The sequence below is a fragment of the Scyliorhinus torazame genome, unplaced genomic scaffold, assembly GCF_047496885.1.
Source record: "Scyliorhinus torazame isolate Kashiwa2021f unplaced genomic scaffold, sScyTor2.1 scaffold_201, whole genome shotgun sequence".
Classification (NCBI taxonomy): domain Eukaryota; kingdom Metazoa; phylum Chordata; class Chondrichthyes; order Carcharhiniformes; family Scyliorhinidae; genus Scyliorhinus; species Scyliorhinus torazame.
In genome coordinates this window covers 326,665-340,556 of record NW_027307928.1, presented here as the reverse complement: position 1 = coordinate 340,556, position 13,892 = coordinate 326,665, and the positions used below count along the sequence as shown (strand labels likewise).

General features: G+C 51.4%; 1 protein-coding gene and 1 pseudogene across 1 annotated transcript in view; both read left to right on the top strand.

Annotated features, from left to right (window-relative positions):
* Positions 1 to 326: 326 nt before the first annotated feature.
* On the top strand, positions 327 to 1,478 carry LOC140405760 (large ribosomal subunit protein uL24-like; annotated as a pseudogene).
* A 5,691-nt stretch (positions 1,479 to 7,169) lies between these two features.
* Positions 7,170 to 13,892, top strand: part of LOC140405759 (FH1/FH2 domain-containing protein 3) — an 89,367-nt gene continuing 82,644 nt past the window's right edge. The window contains exons 1-3 of the mRNA XM_072494194.1: positions 7,170 to 7,724; positions 9,070 to 9,225; positions 10,514 to 10,696. Coding sequence (XP_072350295.1) covers positions 7,170 to 7,724; positions 9,070 to 9,225; positions 10,514 to 10,696 — 894 coding nt within the window. The remainder of the gene's footprint in view (positions 7,725 to 9,069; positions 9,226 to 10,513; positions 10,697 to 13,892) is intronic.

Genomic DNA, 13,892 nt, shown 5'->3' with positions numbered 1-13,892 from the left:
CGCCAAGGACCTGGGTTTGATTCCGGTCTCGGGTGGCTGTGTGGAGTTGCACGTTCTCCCCGTGTGTGCGTGGGTTTCCTCCGGGTGCTCCGGTTTCCTCCCACAGTCCAAAGACGTGCAGGTTAGGTGGATTGGCCGTGATAAATTGCCCTTAGTGTCCAACAGGTTAGGAGGGGTTATTGGGAAAAGGGTGGGGGAGTGGGCCTAGGAAGAGTGCTCTTTTGGAGGGTCAGTATGGACACAGAGGGCCGAATTGCCTCCTTCTGCGCTGTAGGGATTCTATAATGATATATATATATATATATAAACAGCGAGTGAGGCTCTTTTCACCAGTGGCCATTGAAGCTAGAACAGGGGGCCAATATGAAGTTCAATCCCGATGTGACATCTTCCCGGAGGAAGAACCGCAAGAGGCACTTCAATGCTCCATCTCACATCCGCAGGAAAATTATGTCCTCTCCACTCTCTAAGGAGCTGAGGCATTACAATGTTCGCTCAATGCCCATACGCAAGGATGATGAGGTTCAGGTACGTCAGAGGGCCAGCAAATTGTCCAAGTGGACAGAAAGAAGTATGTAATCTACATTGAGCAATGTGACAAAGCCAATGGTACCACAGTTCATGTTGGCATTCACCCCAGCAAGGTGGTGATCACCAGGCTAAAGCTGGACAAGGATCGTAAGAAGGTTATCATAGAATTTACAGTGCAGAAGGAGGCCATTCGGCCCATCGAGTCTGCACCGGCTCTTGGAAAGAGCACCCTACCCAAGGTCAACACCTCCACCCGATCCCCATAACCCCACCCAACACTAAGGGCAATTTTGGACACTAAGGGCAATTTATCGCGGCCAATCCACCTAACCTGAACACCTTTGGACTGTGGGAGGAAACCGGAGCACCCGGAGGAAACCCACGCACACACGGGGAGGACGTGCAGACTCCGCACAGACAGTGACCCAAGCCGGGAATCGAACCTGGGACCCTGGAGCTGTGAAGCAATTGTGCTAACCACTGTGCTACCGCGCTGTCCTGGAACGCAAGTCCAAATCTCGCCAAGTTGGCAAAGATAAGGGAAAATACAAGGAAGAGTCTGTAGAAAAAATGCAGGAGTAATTGAGTATTGGAACTTTGCTACTTTCAATAAAGATTCAAAAATTGCAACAACAACAACAAAAAAATAAATTAATAAAAATAAACAGCGAGTGAGAAAGATTGTCACAGTACAAGGGCAAGGAGGTTATACTGAACTGATACCAGACACCAGTCAGACCGCAGCTGGAATATTGTGCACAGTTCTGGGGGCCACACGAGAGGAAGGATGTGAACACATTGGAGAGAGAGCGCAGAAGAGGTTTACAAGGATGGTTCCGGGGATGGGAAACTTCAGTTATGGGGATCGATTGGAGAGGTTGGGACTGTTCTCCTTGGAGAGAAGGACGCCGAGAGGGGATTTGATAGAGATGTTCCAAATCATGAGGGGGGGGGGGGGGGCCTGGATAGCGTGGACGGGGAGAAACTGTTCCGGCTTCGTGATAGGATTGAGAACGAGAGGGCGCAGATCGGAAGCGATTTGTAAAAGAGGCGAATGTGATTTGAGAAAAACCCTTTTCACACAACGAGTGGTCGGGGTCTGGAATGCACTGTCTGGAAGTGTGGTGGAGGCAGGTTCAATCGGAGCGTCCGAGGGGGCAATGGGCGATTATCTGAATCAAAACAATGGGGGGGGGGGGGGGGGTTACAGGGAAAAGGCACGGGGAACGGCACTAAGTCACGGTGCTCATTTGGAAAGACGGTGCTCACTCAATGGGCCGAATGGCCTCCTTCTGCCCCGTGACCGTTCTGTGATTCAGTGAGAGGTAGATGGAGAGGTACAGTGAGAGAGGCAGGGTTAGAGACACGGAGAGAGAGAGAGAGACAGAGACAAAATGAAACAGTGACAAAGAATAAAAAATGGAGAGATGGACAAAGAGACAAAGATAGAGAGAGAGATTGAGAGAGGGAGCAAGAGTCAGATAGACTAACTCCGTCTCTCCCTATTGTCTGCCAGCCCTGACTCAGCATACAGGGCCTGGCGGTGGGTTTGAAGCCAGTGAGATGTCATTAAGTGTAATTGAAGCCATTAACAGTAAATGGACTGTAATTATTGTGTGCTTCAGGGATTGTTTACATCCTTTATTGCACATTGAGGGCGCAGAGCAACAGATCGCTGCCAAGTGCATAACCTTTCCCCTCTCCAACTGCGAGCGGCAGAGAGAGAAGCAATGTTGCAAAACACTGAATCCCTTCTCTCGCTCTGACTCGCTCTCCCTCCATCCCTTCCGTCTCTCTCTCACCCACTCCCTCTCTTTCCCTCAATTGCTCTCTCTCTCACTGTCTAACTTTCCTCTCTATCGCTCTCTCACCCATTCACACTTTCCCTCTGTCGCTCTCCCTTTCACCGACTCACTCTCCTCTCTATCATTCTCTCTCTCATCCACTCATTCTCCTTCCCTCTAGCGCTCTCTCTTTCACCTACTAACTCTCCTTCTCTTTGTCACGCTCTCACTCACTCTCTTTTCTCCATTGACCTCTCCCTCACCGACTAACTCTCCTTCCTTCTATCGCTCTCTCACCCACTTCCTCTCCTCTCTATCACTCTCTCTCTCGCTCATCCACTCATTCTTCTTCCCTCTATCGCTCTCTCTTTCACCGACTAACTCTCCTTCTTTCTATCGTGCTCTCTCATCCACTCACTCACCTTCTCTCAGTCACTCTCCCTTTCACCAACTCACTCTCACTCTCACCCACTCACTCTCCTCTCAATTGTTCTCTCTCATTGACTCACTTTCCATCGCTCTCTCACCCACTCACTCTTTCTCTCTATCGCTCTCTCTCTCTCACCCATTCATTCTCCTTCCCTCTGTCACTCTCCCTTTCTTGTTTTTTTAAATTTTAGAGTACGCAATTACTTTTTCCAATTTAAGGGGCAATTTAGCGTGGCCAATCCACTTACCCTGCACATCTTTGGGTTGTGGGGGCGAAACCCACGCAAACACGGGGAGAATGTGCAAACTCCACACGGACAGCGACCCAGAGCCGGGATCGAACCTGGGACCTCGGCGCCGTGAGGCAGCTGTGCTAACCACTAGGCCACCGTGCTGCCTGTTGCTCTCCCTGTCACCAACTCACTCTCCTTCTCTCCATCGCTCTCTCACCAACTCACTCTCCTTCTCTCCATCGCTCTCTCACCAACTCACTCTCCTTCTCTCCATCGCTCTCTCACCAACTCACTCTCCTTCTCTCCATCGCTCTCTCACCAACTCACTCTCCTTCTCTCCATCGCTCTCTCACCAACTCACTCTCCTTCTCTCCATCGCTCTCTCACCAACTCACTCTCCTTCTCTCTATCGCTCGTCTCCGTCCCTCTATCGCTCTCTCTCACTCACCCATTCAATCTCCTTCCCTCTGTCGCTCTCCCTTTCAATGACTAACTCTCCTTCCCTCTTTCGCTCCTTCACCCACCTACTCTTCTTCTCTCTATCGCTCTCTCTCTCATCAGCCGCTCTCCTTCCCTCTCTCACTGACTAACTCTCCTTCCCTCTTGCTCTCCCTCTCACCCCAATGCTTTCCTTCCCTCTATCACTCTCTCACCCACTCGCTTTCTTTCTCTCTATCGCTCTCTCTCACCCACTCATTCTCTTTCTCTCTATCGCTCTCTCTCCCACCCATTCATTCTCCATCCCTCTATCTCTCTCTCTCACACCCACTCATTCTCCTTCCCTCTATCGCTCTCTTTCACCCATTCACTCTCCTTCTCCCTATTGCTCTCTCTCTCTCACCCACTCACTTTTCTTCCTCTATCTCTCTCTCTCACACCCACTCACTCTCCTTCTCCCTCTCGCTCTCTCTCTCTCAACCACTCACTTTTCTTCCTCTATCTCTCTCTCTCACACCCACTCACTCTCCTTCTCCCTCTCGCTCTCTCTCTCTCTCTCTCACCCACTCATTTTCCTTCCTCTATCTCTATCTCTCTCACCCACTCACTCCCCTGTCATGATATCCATATTAACATATCATGATACAATCACACACACACACTGATGGACAGGTAGTTGGACCAATCAACACACACACACAACATCACAGCCAATCACCAGTGAGAGCACATGCACTATAAAATGGGGAACACCACAGTTCCCGCTCATCCCAGCAGGAGACAGCTCAGGGCACAGAGCTCACTGCGTGCCACTCAGACATACACCATGTGCTGAGTGCCTCACTAAGATAGTGCTAGGGCTGGGTCCACAGGTTAACTGGTGAAGTACGAACCACAGCCAGAAGGTAACAGTTGTTATTATACAGAATAATAAAACAGAGTTGTACCATTTACAACCATGTTGGTTTGTTTGTGTATCGGAACACCCAACACGACATCCCCTATCTTTCTTGTCCACTCTCTCTCCATCCCTCCCACTCCCTCTCTCTTTCTCTCTCTCTCTCCCTTTAGAGTCCAAAGATTAGGTGGGGTTGCGGGGTTGCAGCGATGGGGTAGGGGATTGGACCTGGGGTAGAGTACTCTTTTGCAGGGATAGTGCACACTCAATGGGCCGAATGGCCTCCTTCTGCATTGTAGGGATTCTGCAGTTCTCTGGGATTCAATGAAGACATGTTGGAGGTGCAAATCTCAGAATGGTTTGGACAAGAATGGTGGGAAGGAGTGATTAAAAGGGAGATAGGGAGGTGATGGAGTGACAGAGATAGCCTGAAGATTAGATTGATATCCTGAGCCAACATGCTGGTTCTGATACATTCCCATCCTGGAATTTGCCTGCATTCCCACACCCTCTTGCTCCCAGATTACCTTTCCCTCCTTCTCCCCACTCTCTGTCACTCCAACTACTCTTCTTGCTCTCCTTCTGTATCCCTCCATCCCCATCCATCTCTCTCTCTGTGTCTCTCCAATCTTGTCTCCCCAACCGCACTTTTTTCTCTTTATCGCTCCCCTCTCTCTCTCTCCCGGTCTCCCCAAACATCCATCTCCTTCTCTCCTTCTCTATCTCCTCTCTCTCTCTCTCTCTCCCTCCCCCAACTCTCTTTCTCCCTCACTTTCCCTCTCGACCTCTCCAATCCTCTCTCCCCATGCTCACTGTCTCTCTAACTCCCCTGTCCTGTTATTCACCCTGGGGTAACACGGACTGCAACACGATGCAGTTAAACGATGGAGCAGACACCAAACGTAGGCGTTGGTTCAATAAGGTTTATTGAACTCCAGTAGCGAAGCACACAGCTGCCTGTGGGTTGACTCTCTACTACTCGAAGTAAACTAACATTAACTATCTAGACCAGGCTAGCTCTGAGCCACGTGTAGAAGGTGCTGACTGATTTGTACACCCTGACTGTCACTACAGCTGTCACCAGTGGAAAGAGGCGGAGTGCTGATGCCTCGTGTGTTTTATAGTTGGAAGCCCCCCTCTGCTGTTCTGACTTGTGATTGGTTGTGTTCTGTTCTGTATGTTGATTGGCTCACCTGGGTGTCTGTCACTGCCTGCTTTTACCTCATGATGTGCATGGGTGCATATTATGTCTTCCCTCAAACCCCATTCCCCGTCTCCCTCATCCCACTCTCCTCTCTCTCTCTCCAAACCTTCATCTCTCTCTCCAGCCCACTCTGCCCTCACCCTCTCTATATCTCCAATCCCCTCGTTCGCTATCTCTCTCTCTCTATCTTTTGCTCAGTCTCCCTTTCTCTCTCATTCTCTCCGTCTCTCTCTCTCTCTCATAGAATCCAGTGCAGAAGGTGGTCATTCGGCCCAATGAGTCTGCGCCGGCCCTTGGATAGAGCGGCCTACCTAGGCCCATGCCCCCACCCTATCCCTGCCACCTAACCCTTTGGACACTAAGGGGCAATTTATCACGGCCCATCCACCTAACCTGCACGTCTTTGGGCTGTGGGAGGAAACCGGAGCACCCGGAGGAAACCCACGCAGACACGGGGAGAACGTGCAGACTCCGCACAGACAGTGACCCAAGCCGGGAATTGAACCACGTGTGGTAGTCACCACTGTTGTATTGTATATACTGCATACGAGGGTATTACGGTAAGGCCCCTGTACTACAGGTATGGGGGTAGATCCCTGCCTGCTGGCTCCGCCCAGTAGGTGGAGTATAAATGTGTGTGCTCACGAGCAGCAGCCATTTCGGCAGCGGCTGCAGGAGGCCACACATCTCTGTGTAATAAAGCCTCGATCACTCTCTACTCTCGTCTCGTCGTAATTGATAGTGCATCACCCCGGTCCCTGGTGCTGTGAGGCAGCAGTGCTAACCACAGTGCCACCGTGCCAACCCCTCTCTCTCCCTCTTTCTCAGTCGCTTTGTCATTCTCTCTCTGGCAGTCTCTCTCTCTCTCTGTCTCTCTTTCTCAGTCTCTCTCTGTCATTCTCTCTCTGGCAGTCTCTCTCTCTCTCTCTCTGTCCCTCTTTCTCAGTCTCTCTTTCTCTGTCATTCTCTCTCTGGCAGTCTCTCTCTCTCTCTCTCTGTCCCTCTTTCTCAGTCTCTCTTTCTCTGTCATTCTCTCTCTGGCAGTCTCTCTCTCTCTCTCTCTCTGTCTCTCTCTTTTAGTCTCCATCTTTCTTCCTCTCTTCCTGTCTCTGATTGTCTTCCCAATGAAAGACCTCTGACCTGTCGGCAAAGACTGTGCGCAGGTCGGATGGAAGAGGGGAAGCAGAAAGAGAGTGTGAAGAGAGAGAGAGAGAGAAAGAGAGTCGGGGACCTCTCGGCATCATGGATCTCCGTACGTGCCCCGCGCTCTCGCCTGGAGCCAGGGCCTGGCTTATCAGTAACAGGAAACCTTGCCCAGTCTGTCTGGGGAGGCTGCCAAAGCCACAAAAAAAGGGAGATTGGGTAGGGAGAAGGGAGGGAAAGGGTAGGAGGAGGAGGAGAGAGAGATTTCATCAGTTGGCGAAGAGATCGTGACTTGAGAGACGTCAACACTCTTTCGACAGAGAGCAAGAGAGACGGAGATTCGAGTGAGGGACTCTCAGATGCTGACTCTCCATCCTCCATTGCAGATCTGACCGCTGCCTCTCCCCAACCTACCCGACTTGACATAGTCCTAGCTCCCCTCCCTCTCTCTGCGTACCCCATCGCCAAATCCACCCACCCCCGACTCTGCCATTGCCTCCCTGTCAGTGATGAAGACCGAGACCCCGGCGAGCATCAGCACGCCCGGCAACGGGCCGGAGCCCGGGGCCGACCATCCGGAGCCCCCCCCCAGCCCCGGCTTGAGGAAGGACCTGGACCAGATGTGGGAAGCCCTCCTCAGGAATGTCAAGGAGCTGCGGCTCCGCACCATGGACTTCTCTGACCTCTGGGAGGAGGAGGAGGAGGAGGAAGAGGAGTGCGTCGCCGTGGGAACCGGGCCCGCTCCCAGCCCAGGATCCCCGGGCTCGCCTCCTCTCCCTCCGCCTCTGGGCCGTGCCCTCGGCGGGGGACCCCCGCCCCCGCCCCCGCCCCCGCCGCCCACGACTGGCCCCGCCTCCCACCTCGGCCTACCTCGCCAGGCCGAGGCGGGCCCAGTCAAGACGGTCAAGCTGTTCTGGAATGGCCTCCGGGAGCTGCCGGCCCTGCCCCGGTACAGCCGCTTCGGGCCGGGCACCATCTGGGCCAACCTGGAGCCTGTGCCCCTCGACACCGCCAGGCTGCGACAGCTGTTCGAATGCAAGACCAGCGGCCTCCAGCTCTTCAAGGTAGGTGAGCTCCCTGAGCAGCTTTCCTCTCCTCTTGTCAGGGTGGGGGGTTGGGGGGAGGGGGACCAGAACAATGGGGCACAGTTTGAAAATAAGGGGCCTCCCATTTAAGAGAGATAAGGCCTCAAGACATGGGAGCAAAAGTAGGCCATTTGGTTCATTCAGATAGTTCATTCAATGAGGGGCTGGTTTAGCACAGGGCTAAAGAGCTGGCTTTGAAAGCAGACCAAGGAGGGCCAGCAGAACAGTTCAATTCCCGTAACCGCCTCCCCGAACAGGCGCCGGAATGTGGCAACTAGGGGCTTTTCACAGTAACTTCATTTGAAGCCTACTTGTGACAATAAGCGATTTTCATGCCATTTCATTTTAGGTTGTGACTGATCCGATGTGATAATCCTCAACTCCACATTCCCGCCTTATCCCCATAAACCCTCGATTCCCTCACGGATTAAAAATCTGTCCGTCTCGGCCTTGAACATACTTAACGGCCCAGCCTCTGCAGCTCCCTGCGGGAAAGAATCCCACACATTCACCCCCCTCCGAGAGGGGAAATTCTAGATGAGGAGGAATTTCATCGGAGTCCGTTCAGGGAGGCTGATTCCTGGGATGAAGGGGGTTTTGTCCGATGGGGAAAGGTTGAGCCGATCGGGGCCTGGAGCTATTGGGAGTTTAGAAAGAACCAGAGGAGATCTTATTGAAACGGATCAGATTCTGAGCGGGGGTTTGACAGGGTGGATGCTGAGAGGATGTTTCCCCCTCGTGGGGGGGATCTAGAACTGGGCAGGGGGGGAGAGGGGGCACGGTTTAAAAATTGGGGGTCTCCCATTGAGGTCGGGCATGAGGAGGAATTTCTTCCCTCAGAGGGAGGTCAGTCTGTGGAATCCTCTTCCCCAGAGAAGCAGCGGAGGCTGCGGGTCACTGAATATATTCAAGGCCCGAGTCAGAGGGGGTTCCGATCGGCGAGGGAGTCGGGGGTTATCGGGATGGGGGAGAGAGAGAGACACACAGGCGGCAAAGTGGAGTTGAGGCCCACGATCCGATCAGCCGCGATCTTATGGAATGGCGGTGGAACAGGCCGGAGGGGGCCCAGTGGGACCCTCTCCTGCTCCTCCGTGATCTCCTCCTCCATCAGACGAGACATTACACCCCAGGCGGGTGCCCTGCCCTCTCAGGTTGGGGAAGTCTGGGTTTGGATTTTAACCCCTCTCCCGCCCCAAACCAGGGCTGGAAGGTCGGGGTTCGAACTTGCGCTCTCTGCACCTCGGGGTGGTGTCGCGAGGACACGGTCCCTGCCTCACCTCGACCCATGTGACTGAGCTCGGTCTTGTCCTTTCTGACTCTTAAGAAGCAGAGCATCAGGCGCAAGCAGGAGTTGACCGTCTTGGAGCTGAAGAGGAGCAACCTCATCAACATCGGCCTTGCTGCCCTGCCGGCCCCTCACATCGTACGGGCTGCGCTCCTCAGCTTCGACCAGTGCGTCCTGGAGAGGGAGGCTATCGAGGTGAGACCGTGAGTGTGCCGCATGGGGGCAGAGGAGGGTTATCGGCCTGGAGAGCTCTTAGAGTGCGTGTGCGTGTGTGTGTGTGTGTGTGGGTGGGGGGGTTTGCATAGATATCGGTCTGTCACCGTGTGTACTTCGGTGCATGCACTTGTGTCTGTGAGCTTCGGCGTCTGTGAGTGAGCATTAGTTTGCATGAGTGTGTGTGTTTGTGTGTCAGCTTGAGTGTGTACAGGGGCTCCTAATGCATGTTAGCGTGTGTCAATTTGACTTTGTGCATGTGTGAGTGCGTGTATGTATGTTTGGCTTTACTGGTGTGTGTGTGTTAGTTTGCCTTTGTGTGTCAGTTTGCGTGCATGTGTCAATTTGTGTATCAGCTTGTATTTGTGTATGTGCCAGTTTGTGTTTGTGAGTCCCTTTATGTTAATATGTGTCAGCTTGTGTTTGTGTGTGTGTGTGTCAGTTTGTGTTACCGTATCTCAGTTTGTATTAGGGTCTACAAGTTTGTGTTTGCGTGTGGGTCAATTTGCGTGTGTGTGAGTTTGCGTGTGTCAATTTGTGCATGTGTGTCAGTTTCAGTGTGACAGTTTGCATGTGCGTGTCAGTTTGCTTGGGTAAGTTTACGCATGTGTGTGTCAGTTTGCACACATCAGTCTGAGTGTGTCAGTTTGGGATTATGTTTCTCAGTTTGTGTTTGTGTGTGTGTCAGTTTGCATGCACGTGCCAGTTTGTGTTTGTGTGTATGCCAGTTTGTGTTTGTGTATCAGCTTGTATTTGTGTCTATGCCAGTTTGTGTTTGTGTATCAGCTTGTATTTGTGTGTGCCAGTTTGTATTTGTGTGTGCCAGTTTGTGTTTGTGTGTGCCAGTTTGTGTTTGTGTGTGCCAGTTTGTGTTTGTGTGCCAGTTTGTGTTTATGTGCGTCAGTTTGAGTTTGTTTGTGTTTGTGTGTGTCAGTTTGCACGTGTACCATTCTGTGTTAGTGTGAGTCAGTTTATGTTTGTGAGCCAGTTTATGTTTGTTTATAATTTATATAATCTGTATTATTGTCACAAGTAGGCTTATATTAACACTGCAATGAAGTTACTGTAAAAATGCACCAGTTGCACGTGTGTGTCAGTTTGTCTGTCTGTCCCTTTGGGATTGTGTTTGTGTGTCAGTTTGTGTGTGTGTGTATGTCATTTGTGTGTCATTGTGTGTGTTACGGGGAGGATTTGAGCTGAATGCAGGTTGAGCACTTGGGTGAAGGAAATGCTGTAAGACATTCAATGAACCTCTTCCCCCTGTCCACAGAGGCTGCTGACCATGGTCCCCACGGAGGAGGAGCTAAAGAAAATCCGGGATGCCCAGCAAGCGGGCCCACACCTTTCCCTGGGCTCGGCAGAACAGTTCCTCCTCACACTGGCCTCCATAAGTGAGGTACAGGCGAGACTACAGCTCTGGTCATTCAAAATGGAATATGACACCATGGAAAAGGTGGGATCAAGGGGGAATAACATTGGGACAATCGAACGGGAGGGTGGCGGCGGAGAGTGAACGGGGGACATCAGAGTGTTTCAGTGAGGGGTGTGGGGTATATCAGAGAGTGTTACAGTGAGGGGTGTGGGGTATATCAGAGAGTGTTACAGTGAGGGGTGTGGGGTATATCAGAGAGTGTTACAGTGAGGGGTCTGGGGTATATCAGTGTGTTACAGTGAGAGGTGTGGGGTATATCAGAGTGTTACAGTGAGGGGTGTGGGGTATATCAGAGAGTGTTACAGTGAGGGGTGTGGGGTATATCAGTGTGTTACAGTGAGGGGTGTGGAGTATATCAGAGAGTGTTATAGTGAGGGGTGTGGGGTATATCAGAGAGTGTTACAGTGAGGGGTGTGGGGTATATCAGAGTGTTACAGTGAGGGGTGTGGGGTATATCAGAGAGTGTTACAGTGAGGGGTGTGGGGTATATCAGAGTGTTACAGTGAGGGGTGTGGGGTATATCAGAGAGTGTTACAGTGAGGGGTGAGGGGTATATCAGAATGTTACAGTGAGGGGTGTGGGGTATATCAGAGAGTGTTACAGTGAGGGGTGTGGGGTATATCAGAGTGTTACAGTGAGGGCTGTGGGGTATATCAGAGAGTGTTACAGTGAGGGGTGTGGGGTATATCAGAGTGTTACAGTGAGGGGTGTGGGGTATATCAGAGAGTGTTACAGTGAGGGGTGTGAGGTATATCAGAGAGTGTTACAGTGAGGGGTGTGGGGTATATCAGAGTGTTACAGTGAGGGGTGTGGGGTATATCAGAGAGTGTTACAGTGAGGGGTGTGGGGTATATCAGAGTGTTACAGTGAGGGGTGTGGGGTATATCAGAGAGTGTTACAGTGAGGGGTGTGGAGTATATCAGAGAGTGTTACAGTGAGGGGTGTGGGGTATATCAGAGAGGGTTACAGTGAGGGGTGTGGACTATATCAGAGGGTGTTACAGTGCGAGGTGTGGGGTATATCAGAGAGAGTTACAGTGCGAGGTGTGGGGTATATCAGAGAGAGTTACAGTGAGGGGTGTGGGGTATATCAGAGAGTGTTACAGTGAGGGGTGTGGGGTATATCAGAGAGGGTTACAGTGAGGGGTGTGGGGTATATCAGTGGGTGTTACAGTGAGGGGTGTGGGGTATATCAGAGAGTGTTACAGTGAGGGGTGTGGGGTATATCAGAGTGTTACAGTGAGGGCTGTGGGGTATATCAGAGAGTGTTACAGTGAGGGGTGTGGGGTTTATCAGAGAGTGTTACAGTGAGGGGTGTGGGGTATATCAGAGAGTGTTACAGTGAGATGTGTGGGGTATATCAGAGAGTGTTACAGTGAGGGCTGTGGGGTATATCAGAGAGTTACAGTGAGGGGTGTGGGGTATATCAGAGTGTTACAGTGAGGGGTGTGGGGTATATCAGAGTGTTACAGTGAGGGGTGTGGGGTATATCAGAGTGTTACAGTGAGGGGTGTGGGGTATATCAGAGTGTTACAGTGAGGGGTGTGGGGTATATCAGAGAGTGTTACAGTGAGGTGTGTGGGGTATATCAGAGAGTGTTACAGTGAGGGGTGTGGGGTTTATCAGAGAGTGTTACAGTGAGGGGTGTGGGGTATATCAGAGAGTGTTACAGTGAGATGTGTGGGGTATATCAGAGAGTGTTACAGTGAGGGCTGTGGGGTATATCAGAGAGTGTTACAGTGAGGTGTGTGGGGTATATCAGAGAGTGTTACAGTGAGGGGTGTGGGGTATATCAGAGAGTGTTACTGTGAGGTGTGTGGGGTATATCAGAGAGTGTTACAGTGAGGGGTGTGGGGTATATCAGAGAGTGTTACAGTGAGATGTGTGGGGTATATCAGAGTGTTACAGTGAGGGGTGTGGGGTATATCAGAGAGTGTTACAGTGAGGTGTGTGGGGTATATCAGAGAGTGTTACAGTGAGGGGTGTGGGGTTTATCAGAGAGTGTTACAGTGAGGGGTGTGGGGTATATCAGAGAGTGTTACAGTGAGATGTGTGGGGTATATCAGAGAGTGTTACAGTGAGGGCTGTGGGGTATATCAGAGAGTGTTACAGAGAGGTGTGTGGGGTATATCAGAGAGTGTTACAGTGAGGGGTGTGGGGTATATCAGAGAGTGTTACAGTGAGGTGTGTGAGGTATATCAGAGAGTGTTACAGTGAGGGATGTGGGGTATATCAGAGAGTGTTACAGTGAGGGGTGTGGGGTATATCAGAGAGTGTTACAGTGAGGGGTGTGGGGTATATCAGAGTGTGTTACAGTGAGGGGTGTGGGGTATATCAGAGTGTTACAGTGAGGGGTGTGGGGTATATCAGAGAGTGTTACAGTGAGGGGTGTGGGGGATATCACAGTGTTACAGTGAGGGGTGTGGGGTATATCAGAGAGTGTTACAGTGAGGGGTGTGGAGTATATCAGAGGGTGTTACAGTGAGGGGTGTGGGGTAAATCAGAGTGTTACAGTGAGGGGTGTATAGTATATCAGAGTGTTACAGTGAGGGGTGTGGGGTATATCAGAGAGTGTTACAGTGAGGGGTGTGGGGTATATCAGAGAGTATTACAGTGAGGGGTGTGGAGTATATCAGAGTGATACAGTGAGGGGTGTGGGGTATATCAGAGTGTTACAGTGAGGGGTGTGGGGTATATCAGAGTGTTACAGTGAGGGGTGTGGAGTATATCAGAGTTTTACAGTGAGGGGTGTGGGGTATATCAGAGAGACTTACAGTGAGGGGTGTGGAGTATATCAGAGTGTTACAGTGAGGGGTGTGGAGTATATCAGAGCGTTACAGTGAGGGGTGTGGGGTATATCAGAGAGTGTTACAGTGAGGAGTGTGGGGTATATCAGAGAGACTTACAGTGAGGGGTGTGGGGTATATCAGAGTGTTACAGTGAGGAGTGTGGGGTATATCAGAGAGTGTTACAGTGAGGGGTGTGGGGGATATCAGAGAGTGTTACAGTCAGGGGTGTGGGGTATATCAGAGAGTGTTACAGTGTGGGGTGTGGGGTATATCAGAGTGTGTTACAGTGAGGGGTGTAGGGTATATCAGAGTGTTACAGTGAGGGGTGTGGGGTATATCAGAGAGTGTTGCAGTGAGGGGTGTGGGGTATATCAGAGAGTGTTACAGTGAGGGGTGTGGAGTATATCAGAGAGTGTTACAGTGAGGGGT